The sequence below is a fragment of the Lactuca saligna genome, chromosome 8 (genome assembly GCF_052625555.1).
Source record: "Lactuca saligna cultivar CGN05327 chromosome 8, ASM5262555v1, whole genome shotgun sequence".
In the NCBI taxonomy this organism is placed as follows: Eukaryota; Viridiplantae; Streptophyta; class Magnoliopsida; order Asterales; family Asteraceae; genus Lactuca; species Lactuca saligna.
Window position 1 is genome coordinate 199672774 of NC_136424.1, and position 16849 is coordinate 199689622.

Genomic DNA, 16849 nt, shown 5'->3' on the forward strand with positions numbered 1-16849 from the left:
AGAACCAAGGACTCCTTTATATAGTATGGAGGATTAGGGTTAAACCCTAATACCCATGACTCTTCATTTACCTAGGATCCATGGGTTAAAAGATCCATGGGCTATCCATGGACTCCATATACTCTTAGCCCATCCTAAATAAATCTTAGCCCAATCCATATATATAAATAAGAGTCCATATTTAATTATCTCATTTTTTATCACTAAATTAATTCTAAATTAATTCTTGATCAATACTAATTAAATAATTATGATATCATATTAATATATTATAATCAATAATATATTAATATATCATATACATCTTATTCTCAAAAGTATATCCAAACAAGTTGTTAGGTGAATTGCAACCCAAATGGACCATGTCGGGTCGGGTCAAGTTGATACCAAATATAGTTACGGACTTAGACACCTTATCCAACAGTCTCCCACTTGGATAAGTCTGATAACTATAGTTGCAAGTATAACTTCAAGAACCAACCAGCAATCGTAGCTCTTTAAAACTCTGTCAAACTATGAAGAGCCCTTTTAAATAAGTGATCATATATTCCTCTGTTCTCAAGATATCAGTCGAAAAAACACATGGAACATGGTCTAACTTATTGTCTAGCATTTGTTTCTCGATCTATGATTTGTCTGACATAGAACCAAATTGAACACATCAATTAGGTTCTGACCAGGTCCTACACGTAAGTCAAAACCAAATCATCGAGGGGCCCAGATATCGCTTCTATCGCTAGAAGGAACAGATAAACTTCGACTCATATGCTTGTACTAACTACTTGTTGAATTATGCACAAAAGCACGTTTTATGACATCAAGTTACTGATGTGTTTTCGTACAATCAATGCATAACCAACTCACATTCAACAACTCATATCTCTAGGTTAGAAGATATATATATATATATATATATATATATATATATATATATATATATATATATATATATATGATATTACCGTCTCGCGATCACTCGAGATAAATTCCATGAAGTAATACAAGCGAGTGTGGGTTTAATCCAATACTCAGGACTTATGATCACTCATGAATGTTGTAGCAACCATTGCTATGTCTAATGCACCTTACACAAATCTTACAAGCCAAATTCATGATAATCTTGATTCATATCTACTTCCGACATATGACCAACTGTGGAGAGTTTGAATAAAATAAGTATTCTGGAAGTCAAAACATGCGAAATTGAAAAAACAGTAAACGATCAACATTGGATAGTAATAGTTTACTCATAAATAAATAACAACTTTTATTTAATCATCAAATCTCAATTACATTTTACAAGTTTCAGAAATCTAATTATTAAAACTAATATCATCCCTCAGCCCTGTGCTTCTTGCATGCTACAAATTGCTAACCCTAATCAGTCCCTTCGTGAGGGGATCTGCAGGGTTCTCTTCCGACGATACCCTCTTTACCACGAGGAGTCCTTCTTCTATCTTGTGTCTTATGAAGTGGTATTTTCTGTCAATATGTCTGGATCTACCGTGATCTCTTGGCTACTTGGCTAAGGCAACCGCACTATTGCTGTCACAGAAAATTTCCATAGGCTCTTGTATAGCTGGCATAACTCCAAGGTCTCCAATGAAGTTCTTCAGCCATATCGCCTCCTTTTCCGCTTCACTCGTTGCTATGTACTCTGATTCACAAGTAGAATCAGCTACTGTCTCCTGTTTGGAACTTTTCCACGTAATTGCTCCTCCATTTAGGGTAAAGACCCAGCCAGACTGAGAGCGGAAATTATCCATGTCATTCTGAAAACTAGCATCACTATACCCAATCACTCTCAATTCATCACTCCCACCAAGGGTAAGGACCCAATCCTTAGTCCTCCTTAGGTACTTGAGAATATTCTTTATCGCAGTCCAGTGCGCCATGCCAGGATTTCTCTGAAATCTGCTAACCATGCTCAAAGCAAAGGCTACATCAGGGAAAGTGCACGTCATAGCATACATGATCGAGCCAAAAGTGGAATAATACAGAAATCGACTCATTTTAGCAATCTCAGCCTCTGTACTCGAACTCTGAGTCTTACTCAACTTGGCATTGTGCTGGATCAGCAAGTCCCCTTTCTTGGAATTCTGCATGTTGAATCTTTTCAACACCTTATCCAAGTAGGTACTCTGACTAAGTCCAATTAGTCTCTTACTCCTATCTCTCATTATACTTATCCCTAGGATATAGGCAGCTTCTCCAAGGTCCTTCATAGCAAAACACTTCCCAAGCCAGGACTTAACCTCCTACAAAGTTGGGATGTCATTTCCTATGAGTAGTATGTCATCCACATACAACACCAGAAAGCTAACTATACTCCCATTAGCCCTAACATACACACAGGACTCATCTTTGCTCCTCCAAAAACCAAACTCTTTGACTTTCTCATTGAAGCAAAGATTCCATCTACGAGATGCTTGTTTCAATCCATAAATGGATTTCTCAAGCTTACACACCCTATTAGGGTACTTTGCATCGACAAAACCCTCTGGCTGAGCCATGTAAACATCCTCAGTCAACTTTCCATTAAGGAAAGCAGTTTTGACATCCATTTGCCATATTTCATAATCATGAAATGTAGCTATGGACAATAAAACTCTAATAGACTTAATCTTTCCTACTGGTGAAAAGGTCTCATCATAGTAAACTCCCAGAGTTTGAGTAAAGCCCTTTCCACCAGTCTTGCTTTGTAGGTGTGTACCTTCCCATCCATGTCGGTCATCTTTTTGAAGATCCATTGGCACCCAACTGTCTTATGACCTGGTACATTGTCAACCAAGTTCCACACTTGATTGTCATACAAGGACCGAATATCATTGTCTGTAGCCTCCTTCCATTTAGCAGACTCAGGGCCTGCCATGGCTTCCCTGTAATTATTAGGTTCATCCAAATCTGTTAGTGTACTATCACTAATAAATGTATCACCTCCAGTGGTGATGTGATAACCATAATAAAACTCAGGTGTGTTCCTAACTCTAGTGAAACGCCTCGGAGGTACGGACTCATCTATCGTCTCAACAGGATTTTCCTCCCCGGGTTGGTCGATAGTGTTTAAGGTTCCTTCACCATTTGACTCTTGAAGCTCTTCAAGGTCAATTTGCCTCCCACTGTTTCCTTGGCTTATAAATTCTCTCTCAAAAAAGACTCCCCTCTCTACAAAGACCATATTTTCACTAGGCTTGTAGAAGAGGTAACCAAAGGATCTTTGTGGATAGCCGATGAAAATACACCTCTCACTTCGAGGTTCAAGCTTGTTATGAGACTTGCGCCTCACAAAAGCTTCGCAATGCCAAATTTTGATGTGGTCTAGATTGAGAACTTTCCCAGTCCACATCTCATGAGGTATTTTGGCAACCTTCTTAGTAGGGAATAGATTAAGGATATGGGCGGTAGTCTCTAAGGCATACCCCTATAATGAGATTGGTAACAAAGCTCGACTCATCATGGAACGAACCATGTCCTATAAGGTCTAATTGCACCTCTCGGCAACACCATTTAGCTGTGGTGTCCTAGGAGGTATCAATTGTGAGACTATCCCACATTCCTTAAGATAGTCAAGGAACTCAATGCTAAGATACTCCCCCCCCCCCCCCCCCCGGATCGGATCGGAGCATCTTAATTTTCCTGCCCAACTGCTTCTCGACTTCCTGCTTAAACTCTTTGAATTTTTCAAAGGTTTCTGACTTATGCTTGATTAAGTAGATATATCCATATCTGCTATACTCATCAGTAAAAGTCACATAGTACCGATTAGCATCCCTTGTGGCTGATTTGCAGGGCCCACACACATCTGTGTGTATTAGGTCCAACAAACCCTCACCCCTCTCACAAGTACCAATGAAGGGTGACTTTGTCATTTTTCCAAGTAAACAAGACTCGCAACTATCATCCGAATTTAGGTCAAATGATTTCAAAACTCCATCTTTCTGGAGTTGGCCTATGCGCTTCTTGTTAACATCTCCAAGACGACAATGCCACAAGGATGCTTTATCTAAGCTCATCGAAGAATCAATATGATATACATTATTTCCTAGGTTGTCTACAATCGATACAGTTTCATATACACCATCACAAGGTAATGCTTTAAAATAAAGCACATCATTATAAAAAGCATCAATAGCACCAATTTTATTATCAAATTAAAAGGTGAAACCTTGTTTGTACAAACTATGAAGGGAAATAATATTTCTCGCCATTTCTGATGAGTAACAACATTTATTCAAATCTAAAGTTAACCCATTATTAAGCAATATAGAATAAACTCAAATCTTTGTCACAGGTGATGCTTTCCTATTGCCCCTGATTAGGTTTATCCTCTTGTGCTCCACTTCTTCACTACTTCTTAGGCCCTGCAAATCAGTACAAATGTGAATACCACAACCTATATCAAGCACCCAAGAGTTAGTATGCAATCAGTTACTAGATAATATAGTATAAATACCTACATGGGTGGGTTTAACTTTCCTATCCTTCACATCCTGCAAGTACTTGGGGCAGCTTCACTTCTAGTGCCCCTTTTTGTGGTAGTAGATGCATTGTGCTTCCTTTGGGTTTGAAGAAGGAGGAATGAGACCTTTCTTGATCCCATTTGAAGAGGAGCCATCAAGGGACTTTCCTTTGGTACCCTTCGAAGGGATCTTCCTCTTCTTCCCCTTTCCCTGCCCAATTTCCAGAACAGGGGCTGCTGTAGGAGTAGGAGTAGAAGTAACAGCTGACTTACCTTTAAGGCTACTTTCAGTGGTCCTTAAAAGTCCTTGAATTTTGCTAAGTGTAACTTCCTCCTTTTTCATATGATAAGTCATACGAAACTTATCATAACTTGGAGGTAAGGAAGGGAGAATGATATCAATCGCCAAGTCCTCAGGGAAGTCCACATTCAGCTTAAGCAATCGGTCCATGAACCTTTGCATTTTCTGCAAGTGACCAGTAATGGGTTCACCATCCTTCATCCTGGCCGTTATCATGGAGGAGATGATTTCATACCTCTCTTGATGCGCTCTCTAACGGTACCTATCCATCAGATCCAGGTGCATCTCATAGGGGTAGAAATCTTCATAGGATTTCTGGAGTTCGAGAGTCATGGTTGCCAACATGATGCAGGACACTTTTGGTAGCATCCCTCTCATGTGCAGTGTACTCCGCAAGCTCCTCAGGAGTAGTAGTGGACTCATTGATAACCTTGAGCTCGTTATCAAGGACATACTCTTTATTGTCATAGTGGGTAATCATCCTGATGTTTCTAATCCATTCATTGAAGTTAGACCCATCAAAAGTGACTATCCCACACAAGTTCGTGAGGGAAAAGGAGCCTGTAGGGTTTGAGCCAGTAGTAGTGTTGGAAGACATCTGAAATAAAGAAGGACAAGTTTAATTAGATGAAGAATCCTTAATAATTCACCCAAATGAAATATTAAGGCTAGGACCCCACAAACTATTTCATAACTTGGAAGACGGATGTCGTAATCCAAGCTATGAAATATTTGAAGGTAGGTAAATGATGATTTACCAATTTCCACCATTATAAACGAAATAAATTATTAAGTTTTAATTGGATTTGAAACTCCTAGATATTTTTGAGGTACATTGAACTTTCAATGGCATGTTTGAATCTTGATTGTGCCCTCTCAAGTTTGTAACTGGGATGTCGAGGATCACAAACAAGGTGTGAATAACCATGCAAATTGACTTGGTACCCTTAATTTTAACACCTAATCGATGTGTCGGTTAACCGAACGCGCTGCACTAATCTATGGTAAAACTTAAGTCACCCTTTGCCACTCTTACTAGTCCTTGTTAGTGTGTCGGTTAACCACAGACGCTCCACTAACGACTTGGTAAGGTACAAATTGTAATTTCATGGGTTAGCACCTATTTCACATTTTCCTAAAGTAACTAAGATTGGGAATTAATAAAGGTTTAGTTACTTTATAATTTCATTATACTTTTAATGATGATTAAGGTCCTATCCTACCCGTTCGGCTAACGACCCTCCACCAGTCAAGGAAGCGGTGGGTGAGAGTGGACACCCATTAAGCTACCATTTTATAGGCAACAACCTTATACCCCCCTTATAGACCGGCTTCGTGAGTGAGGCCTACTTGTGGTAAGACTGACTTATTCTTATACATATATAATGATTAAACTTTTAATATTATAGAAGTATAAGGGTTGAATTTTAAACTCATAAAATTCCAAAGATCTATTTGGAATTAAAGTATTAATGTGTGAGACTTTACAAATTCCAAGACTTAAGGGCAAGTATTGAAACTATTCAAGACTTTTCATTTCATAACTTATGAGTTTTAACGGTCCATAAACAAAATCATCATTTTATGTAACCTCTTATTCTTTAATGACACTTTTAAAGAAGTGACTTTTGGTTATCCATAACTTGAGGACAAGTTATGGATTCCATCATTAGCCATTAAGATCAAGAATTACACTACAAGCAAATAACACATAATTCCTATGATCTTCTAAAACTCATAAGAACATGAACATTCATATCAAAATTACAAGAATCATATTAACACATATAAAACATGGAATTTTGATATTATCCATTGTAAATGGATTAGCATAAACATTACAGCATCTAAAATAAGTTTTAAAACACCAAAACAGTTTAGCGTAATGTTTCTAGTCCATTTCCAGCAGCAATAGTCGAAAAACTGCATTCTGGGGCTCCTACTCGTCGAGTGCAAGAACCTACTCGACGAGTAGGATGAGTCTGGACATGGAAACGTCGAGTCCCCCGATGGACTCGACGAGCTCATGCGTCAGAGTGCAGATTTTTCAGCTTTTTCAACAAGTTTGCATCAAGTATCAAGAAAACAAGCCTAGGCTTTGATACCCCTTGTGGGTTTTGAGCATACTAACACTCCTATGGTGTACATGCAACCCTAGAAACCTTGGATATATGTTTTCTATAAAATACATGCAAATTTGATTTCCAAGTTTCACAACCTAACTTGCATGTTATGGGGTACTTGCAATACAAAACTTTAAGCAGAATAACATACCTTTCTTTTGTAGTTGATTGCTTGGAGTTAATGAGCCTAGCACCAATAATGTGGATGCCTCAAGTTGTGTCAAAAATTACCAAAACAAATTGGAAGCTCTTGAGAGAATAACAACACTTGTAGAAATTGGCTCACTCTTATGCTCACACACACTAGTGTCAATTCTAGAACCAAGGGCTCCTTTATATAGTATGGAGGATTAGGGTTAAACCCTAATACCCATGACTCTTCATTTACCTAGGATCCATGGCTTAAAAGCTTCATGGTCTATCCATGGACTCCATATACTCTTAGTCCATCCTAAATAAATCTTAGCCCAATCAATATATATAAGTAAGATTCCATATTTAATTAGCTCATTTTTATCACTAAATTAATTCTTGATCAATAGTAAATAAATAATTGTGATATCATATTAATATATTATAACCAATAATATATTAATATATCATATGCATCTTATTCTCAAAAGTATATCCAAACAAGTTGTTATGTGATGTGCAACCCAAATGGACCATGTCGGGTCGGGTCAAGTTGATACCAAATATAGTTACGGACTTAGACACCTTATCCAACACGTGATGGGTTCACCATCCTTCATCTGGGTTGTTATCATAGAGGAGATGATTTCATATTTCTCTTGACAAGCACTCTGATGGTAGCGGTCCATCAAATCCTAGTGCATCTCAAAAGGATAGTAGTCCTCATAGGACTTCTGGAGTTCGGCTGTCATTGTGGCCAACATGATAGCCACTTTGGTAGGATCTCTCTCATGTGCCTGGTATTCAGCGATCTCCTCAGGAGTAGCAGACAACTCAAGTTCCTTAAGCTCCTTGTCGAGGACATATTCCTTGTCCCCATACCGAGTGACCATCCTGATGTTCCTGATCCAATCCATAAAGTTGGATCCATCAAAGATGACTCTCCCACAAAGGTTCATGAGAGAGAAGGATCCAGTAGGGTTTGAGCCAGAAGCAACATTGTTGGAAGACATCTGAAAAAGAAGAAGGACAAGTTTATATTAGATATAAAGATAGTCCTTAAGACACCCAAATGTAATATTAAGGCTAGGACCCAACACAATATTTTATAACTTAGAAGGGGGATACCGTAATCCAAGCTATAAAATATTTGAAGGTAGGTGAACAACGATTCACCAATTTCCACCATGAAAAACTAAATAAAATATTAGGTTTTAATTGGTTTTGAAACTCCTAGATTCTTTGAGATTCATTGAACTTTTCAATGGCATGTTTCAATCTCGAGTGTGCCCTTCGTGTTTTGTGACTGGGATGCCGAGGATCACAAAACAAGGTGTGAAATAAACATGCAAATTACTTGTTACCCTTAATGTTTATCACTCAATCGATGTATCGGTTAACCACATACGCTCCACTAACGACTTAAACAAAGTGCAAAGTGTAATTTCATGGGTTTGCACCTTATTCACATTTTCCTAAAGTACCTAAGATTGGAAATTTAAAAAAACATTTAGTTACTTTATATTCATCATACTTTTAATGAGAATTTAAAGTCCTTGTCTTACCCATTCGGATAACGACCCTCCACCGGTCAAGGAAGCGGTGGGTGAGAGTGGACACCTATTAAGCTGCTATTTTATAGGCAACAACTTTATATCCCCCTTATAGACCAGCTTCGTGAATGAGGCCTACTAACGGTAAAACGACTTGTTCTTATATATATAATTATTATTAAACTTATAATATTATAAAGTATAAGGGTTGGATTTTAACTTTTAAAATTCTAAGGGTTGGAACTAAATTTTTTAAAGTAACTTTACATGTTCCAAAACTTGAGGGCAAGTTTTGTAACTTTCAAAACTTTTCATCTTTCATAAATTATGAGTTAATAGTTTATTAAAATGAGATACTTTTCAATTTATGTAACTTATGTGTTTTTTTAATGGAATTTAAAAGAATGACTTTTGGTAATCCATAACTTGAGGACAAATTATGGGTTCCATTAAAACACATAATGATCAAGAATTAAACTAACAAGCAAGTTACAAATAATTCCTATGATCTTCTAAACTCATAAGTTCATGAACATGCATATCAACAATTTCTAGAATCATAAATAAACTATATAAAACTTGAAATTTTGATAATAGCCATTGAAAATGGATTAGCATAACCATTACACCATCTAAAACAAGTTTTACAAGACCAAAACAACTTAGGGTAATGTTTCTAGTCCATTTCCAGCAGCGAACTCGAAAATCTGCATTATGGGGCTCCAATTCGTCAAGTGCACGAACCTACTCGACGAGTAGGATGAATTAACTCATGGACTCGTTGAGTCCTGCTATGGACTCGGTGAGTTCATGTTGCAGAATGCAGAAAATTGAGTTTTTTCAACAAGTTTGCATCAAGTATCAAATAAACAAGCCTAGGCTCTGATACCACTGAAGGGTTTTGAGCATTCTAACACTCCTAAGGTGTACATGCAACCCTATAAACCTTGGATTTATGTTTTACTAAATGCAAATTTGTTTACCAAGGTTCTTAACCTATCTAGCGTAGCATGAGGAACTTTTAAATATAAATGCTAAAAGAAGAACATACCTTTTGTTGTTTGGATTCCTGGAGAACCTTGTGAGCCTAGCACCTCAAGTGTGATGCCTCAAATGTATCACACAACACAACACTTGGAATAACCTTGAGAGAAGTTCACTAACACCTCAAAATCGTTTAGCCCTCTTTCTTGCTTGTACAAGTGCCGATTTTGCTAGTCTAGGGATCTTTATATAGTTGTGGCACAAGTAGGGTTACACCATGTAAACCCTAATTGTCATGGATTTCCATATTCCATGATCCATGGGTTTGTAACCTCCGTGGACTATCCATGGAGCACCTTATGGGTTTTAGCCCAATCCATACAAACCATGGATCATTAGCCCATTATATAAGAATAGATGATTTACACAATCAACCTTATATATTTAATTAGTCTCTTTTTGACCACTTAATGAATTCCAAATTAATTCTTTGATCAATACTAATTAAATAATATTATTAATATATTAGAACTTATAATATATTAATAATCCTTAAGTGTCCTTTCTCTCATTTAGTCTATCCAAGTGTTGCAATGCCATGCAACCCAAATGGACCATGCTAACCGGGTCAAGTACATTCCAGGAATAGTTATGAACTTAGACACGTAGTCCAACACCAACAACATAATAATGCACTCCAAAGCCCAAAATGGCCCAACTTATGCAACAAACAGTCGAAGCCCCAAAACATAACTAAGTCCCAAAAGTGAACTGTCTAAACTCCAACAGTTGGTCCTTGCATTATGACTAGTTCATGATCACGTCGTAAGCACCAACTCGACCCAGTCCCGACATAGCAGGTTAACTCAGCCTATCAATATGATTCTGATCCTTGTCACATCGCGACCACACCCTGAGCCACATCGTGACCTAATCCGGACAAAATATTCGGGATGGCGAGTATTCTCTCATCACGACAAGCTTAATGCTCACATTGTGAGACTTGTACTAACTAGATTTGAGCATTAAGCTCTTATTCCTTACAAAGATATCTTTCGACTTTTTAGAGGGTCTTCTCTTACCCACAGGATGATAAAACTCATAGACTTTTCAGTCATGTATGTCCAATGTATGACCCAAGCTCTTATTAGGCCAAGAGTGGGAAAAATGAGATCTAGACTCATGCTTGGAGTCTCAAACTATACCAAAAATCAGATCAAAAGACTATATTATAAAGAATGACTCAATGATCCATAAAGTTGCCAACTTTATGGATCCCAAGCTTGCAATCCAACATAAACATGCAAAAAGAAGCATAGAACTTTGATCTAGCATGCAATAGGTAGAAAGGTCGAAGCTTTAAGACATACAATGGTCCAAAAGCTCCCAAAGATTGCAAGGTAGAAGCCAAAACGCCAAAAGGTTGCTCAACCAAGGTCTTCTTCCACTTCAAAGAGTGATCAATCACCAAAGAATGCTTCAAGGATCTAAAAATGACTAAGGACTTCAAGAGGGTCGAGATTAGGGTTTTCAGGAGGCAAAAGAGTGCAGGAGGCTAAGGATGGGCAACCCTAGTCCTCTCTTTCCATTAAATACCTGAAATATTAGGGTTTAGTCATCAAGCCAAACTCACATCATGATCATTCAAAGTCTCACGTCGTGATAATCAAAATTACGGGTCAAATAGACAATGTCATTCACGACATGACCTTTATGTTTCACGTTGTGACTTTCAACCAAAGCTAAAAAAATCCAAAAAATTAAATACCTACAAATCAGAGTGTTACAATCCGATCTCTTAATATTTTCACCAACTCATGAACTACTATGTAATGGTCATACACAAGCAAACACATAATTGATTATTCATGATAATTAGCTATATAAGATATATCTGGGATAATTATCTATGATCAAGATAAATTACCAAGTAAATTATAATCAAATTATGCTTCTAACACAGCTAAAGTTGTTACATTTATTACTTTTTGTATGATGTGATTAATCCCGACTTTAATAGTTTAAAGATCATAAACTACTAGGTAATGAAATTCATTCAATTCAAATGATCATTAAACTACACTTAACTTGAATCGAAGCAACAGAGATGCAAACTTTAACATGCTAGGTAATGATAATCAAACAGAAGCATTGACCAACTTCATAAAATCCATATATAAGCAAGAAACTGACACGTAGTATTAGGGTGCATTTACATTAAACGAAAGACTAATGATTAGCTACCCATAGAAGAAAATAAGCACACAATCACATAAGATTTAGACATGTTTAATCAATTACAAACTGAATGTAACGTGTACTCTTCAAAATCTTTATCTTTTTCCATCTCCTTTTCAATAGATGTTTTTCGCAAGTTTTTGACCTCTGAACGCGATTATCTCTCCAGAATATCCAATTCAACCTCTTAAAATCGAATATGTAAAGGAGTATTTATAGTTTCCTTAAATCACATCTTAAGCCGTGAGAGATGGGGTCTCTCATTGTGAGATCAATAGATATTCGTAATACACAAGGAAACCCCCTTTCTACGTAGTTATCTTCTAAAATAATCATTCTCACATCGTGAGCTTATGGTACTCACGTCGTGAGCTATATTGCAATGCCGCAATTTTAGAATCTTGTAATTGCAATTGTTCGCATTTCAAATCCTTTTTGGAGTGAACACACTTTCGCATCCAATCGCCTTTCACTCCGATTCTTACATTGGTTCCGATATTCCTGTTACATTGATATTTATTTTCACATCCAATCGCAGTGATATTCATTTCCGCATCCAATCGCAGTGATATTCATTTTCGCATTGAATCGGATTGACGCTCCTTCCATTCACATCCTATCTCCTTCTATTCACATTCATTCGCATCTATGTTCCACATTTACAGCTTCAGTCCTCCAGATTCCAAGTTTTGTTCGGTTTTGACCGTTTTTCTTCAAGAGTGTCCTGTTTAACTCCAAAATGAAATTTAAACATTATAAGTACCAAATACCTTCATTATTAACTAAAATGTAGCATAAGTGTATTAAAATAAAGCATAAATAAATGAATACATATGACAATATCAGATTGTTCATATTACATCCTTATGAACTTATTTGGACGGTTGACATTACATCCTGATGAGTTGAGAACTCCGGGCATCTTCTATATGGTCATTGAACTGTTTTTCAACTAGCCCATATGATAGGTGTTTCAGTTTGAGCTTGGACCTAATCAATCTTTCATATACTATCATAACTCATTCCTTTGACGTCGGAATTTCATTAAACAATGAGATCACTCCTAAAACATCTAACCATTTCTCTAATGATGTGAATAAACTATTGTAGAAAAAGTTAATGGCTTATAAGGGTAAAGTTTAGGTTTTGTTTATTGGTGAAAACAATAAAAGAGAAAATGAACTTGAATAACCCACCTAACTGATAAGTTACCATTATTTTTATCAACAAACCTATAAACTAATTTTTATCGATTAAAAGATGGTACAAGATAAAAAAAATTCGATATTTAATTAGGAAAATTATGCTTGGTAATTGGCTATAAAAACACAATGAAATAAGTGTTTGATGGTTTGTAAAAAACAAATTAGTCAATGAATATTTTTATAATTCGGATGATTTTGTGAATAATAAAAAAAGAATATAGCACTATTTTTGTAATTTGGATTCAATTTCAATAAAGCAATGTTTTGTTTCAATTATAAGTTTTTTTTTTAACTATTAATTATGTGTGAGATCCGTGTATTACACGGATCTATTAATATTAAAAATTTAATATTAATATATAAACATGAAATATTTTATAAAGTAATTAGGCTTGATTTTATTTTCTTATAGAACTCATTTGCAAAAGAATTAAAATGCTTGGAGTATTTATTAAAATATTTATTATCAAATTAATAGGTTGATTTTATTTCTTTATAGAAACCATTACAATTTTATGAAATTTTATTTAAAAAAATGGAAATACTTAAAAATGACAAGTGGAAAATAAAAATTCTAAAACTCCTATAAAATGACAAGTGTCAAAATGAAGGAGAAGATGACATGTGATAAAAAAAAACCTTCATTTATTCTAGTGGATATATATGAAAAAAATTTATGAAAAAATTTACACGGTTCTTTTATGATAAACATTTTGAGACCCTAACTACAACCAAGCCCTAGAATGTTGTACAAAGTTGTCTATTAATTGGGCCGGGCCTTTAAAAATCCAAACTTGTTCTTTGGTTACTTTGCTAAGATCCACTTTCCTTTAGCCCAATACTTATCACAACCCACATACGATATGGATTTGAATCCGTCTCATTTACAAAACTTTCGCCCAACTTCCTTATAAGTAATTCAAGCCTGCTGTTTTAGATATCAACCCTAAAACCGAATATTCAAACAAACTTCATTTTAAAATTTGAAGATATCTCCATACAAAATTCTCATGAAAGAAAACATATATGATAATTGATAATTGATAATTGGTCGTTTCAAACCCACACAAAAATTTCGTCCTAATCAGCCATGCACTCTCTTTTTCCAACAATGTCAATACTTAATTCAACATGTATCATAGCTTCTTGATATTAAGGATTATAAATTTCACCATTACTACAATAAATGTAGAAAAATTCTAATCGTACTTTTCTCTCCAAGAATACACCAAAAAAGACAACCAAGAAGTCGCAAGGAGAGTATCGCCAACGACTTGCTTAGGCCAATCGCTAGCCAAATCTTCGAGTTTCCTCTCAAAATAAATTCTCCACAGAGCCATTGACAAGTGAAGAATCACACACCCTTTCGCGAAAAAGCCCTGAAACTCTCGATCTTTAACAAATGCAACCATGAAATAGATCAATCCAATGCCACAAAGAAGCAATCCCACGAAAGAATGAGAAGTCTGTATCAACAGCTGATCATGTGGCGTCGATCCGGATAGTTTCCGAGCAGTCTCGATTCCATGGCCGAAAACCGAGATCTCATTGAGGTAAAACATGATCAAGCCACCGCATGATATGGCGATTGAGGAATGGAGAAGACAGATTATGAAGAAACCAGATGATTCCATCGATCGGAAACAAATACCCACGTTCCTGATCTTCAAATTGGGGGAAAAAATGTTGAAGAAACTGCAGGGTTTCTCAATGTTGACTAGAATCGTGTTGATGGGAGATGAAGATGGAGAATACGATACATGGCGATAAAGGGAAATCTGAGGTTAATTGTGGAAACATGTACAATGTATATTAGTATATAGAAGGAGATGATAAACCCTAGATTTTGATTTTGGGTTGTTTGTGATCCGATCTGAAATAGGGATTGGAGAAAGGAATTGGATGTATCGATGCGAAGATGATGGGGGGATGGGAGTCGTGTTGGAAGGCGTGCATTGAAAATCACTAAATTGGGTCGGCGCTTTGTCGTCTATTATATTTTCTACCAACTTGCACAAAATGGTCTTCCAATGCTCCCATAATATTCAAATTTTAAAATAGTCTTCCAATGCTCCGATAATATTCAATTTTTATATACTACTAAAAATAATATAGAGATAACAACTTAAAAGGGTAATATATTTTTTTATTTTTACACAAGTTCTTTTTCTTCCACATTTACCTCTTCAACTTGTTGAATCGTATGCATTTAGTCCTTATGACTGGTAACTCCAGGTTAACTGGTAAAAATGACTTAATAGGGTAATATATTTATCATTTTGTATACATTTAGTCATTAATATTTTTGTACACATTTAGTAATTAATATATTTTTTGTCGCAAAATAAGTTACTTTTGTTTTTATATTCATTCAGTACTTGTTAATGATTTCTTTAGTTTTTTTTTCTCACGACATTTGATGTGGGATAGCCATATAGTGGTGGGATAGGTTGAGGTGGTCCTGCTATATGTTGTTGATCAAGACACCTGGTGCGGGCCGACTATAAGTTGTATGCATGGAGGTTCGAGAATAGCGGTTAGGTTAAGGCGACATGCCAACAAACCCTGGGTATTCCAGTTCGATGACTGATTGCACCTGTTGCATGTTAGCATTCTAGTCCGATGACTGTTTGGGCCAAGGTATTTCAATCTGATGAGTGTGGACCCATTATGCATGATAATACGTCTGTTGTATCGGGTATTTTAGGGGAAACTCACTAAACTTTGTGCTTACCCAGTTGTTTATGTTTTCAGGTTCTGTTGTTGATTGTGGAAAGGCGATGCATGACTGTACACACTCATCAACAATATTGACGATTCCACATTTATTATATTACTATGATTTTTGATAAATGGATTTTGAAATCAATGTTTTTTTTCTTAATAATGGATTTACAATTAGGGAGTTTACCTAATTTAAAAATGACATTTTTTGTTGTGAAAATGAGCCATTACACATAAACATCAACGGCCCCATATACTTCATCAATGATTGTTGTAACGACCAAAATTTCGAAACAATTAAAACTTTTCAAAACAATTCATTTTAATAACGTTGTTACAAAAAGGGTTTTCAATACATTATTTAATAGAGTATTTTTCCCAGGTCCATTTCATAAAACACCAACGCGAGGAACGGTATGATCACGCCTTTGCCTTGCCACAGACTCCTGAGAACCTGAAACATAAAAACCACAACTGCAAGCCCGAAAGCTTAGTGAGATACCCCCAAAATACCAACCACATATACGCCCTTCCAGGCCACAACCTTCCGGTCCAAAACATGTCGCCTTCCGGCCCATAGCGTAATGCCTTCCGGCCCATAACACATTGCCTTTCGGCCCATAACATATTGCCTTCCGGCCCATAACATATCGCCTTCCGGCCCGCAACATAAAAAGCATACATATCATGACAGAACATAAAACAACCGTGCATACCGGGTTACACTCCAGACCAGACGACCATACACATAACATGTAATCATATAGCAGTTCACAGTTAGCAAATCGATCAACAGATCACATAACATATCATTACCCTAACCAAGATACCAGCCTAGCCGATCACTAGCATAACATCACCCTACCACTCAGCCATCATAATAATTATGCACATACGCCTTTCCAGGCCATGACCTTCCGGTCCACATCCCATTGCCTTCCGGCCCGCAACATGTAATGCCTTCCGACCCATATCCCGTAATATCATACAACAGACAATTACCCGGATTTCCATCTGATAAAAGGGTCGGCCTTGGTGCCTTAAACCCTATAGATATAGTGAGGATAACTCACCTTGAAACTGCCGACTGAACAGATAACCCGAACTGCTCCGATCCCTGATACGATCTC

The 16849-nt window shown here is 36.5% G+C and overlaps 1 protein-coding gene across 1 annotated transcript; it reads right to left on the reverse strand.

Moving 5' to 3' along the window:
- Positions 1-14006: 14006 nt before the first annotated feature.
- Positions 14007-14975, reverse strand: LOC145011708 (uncharacterized). Its single transcript, XM_078970438.1, has one exon. It carries the CDS (start codon positions 14627-14629, stop codon positions 14195-14197), a length of 435 nt encoding a protein of 144 aa, XP_078826564.1. The 5' UTR covers positions 14630-14975; the 3' UTR covers positions 14007-14194.
- Positions 14976-16849: the final 1874 nt, after the last annotated feature.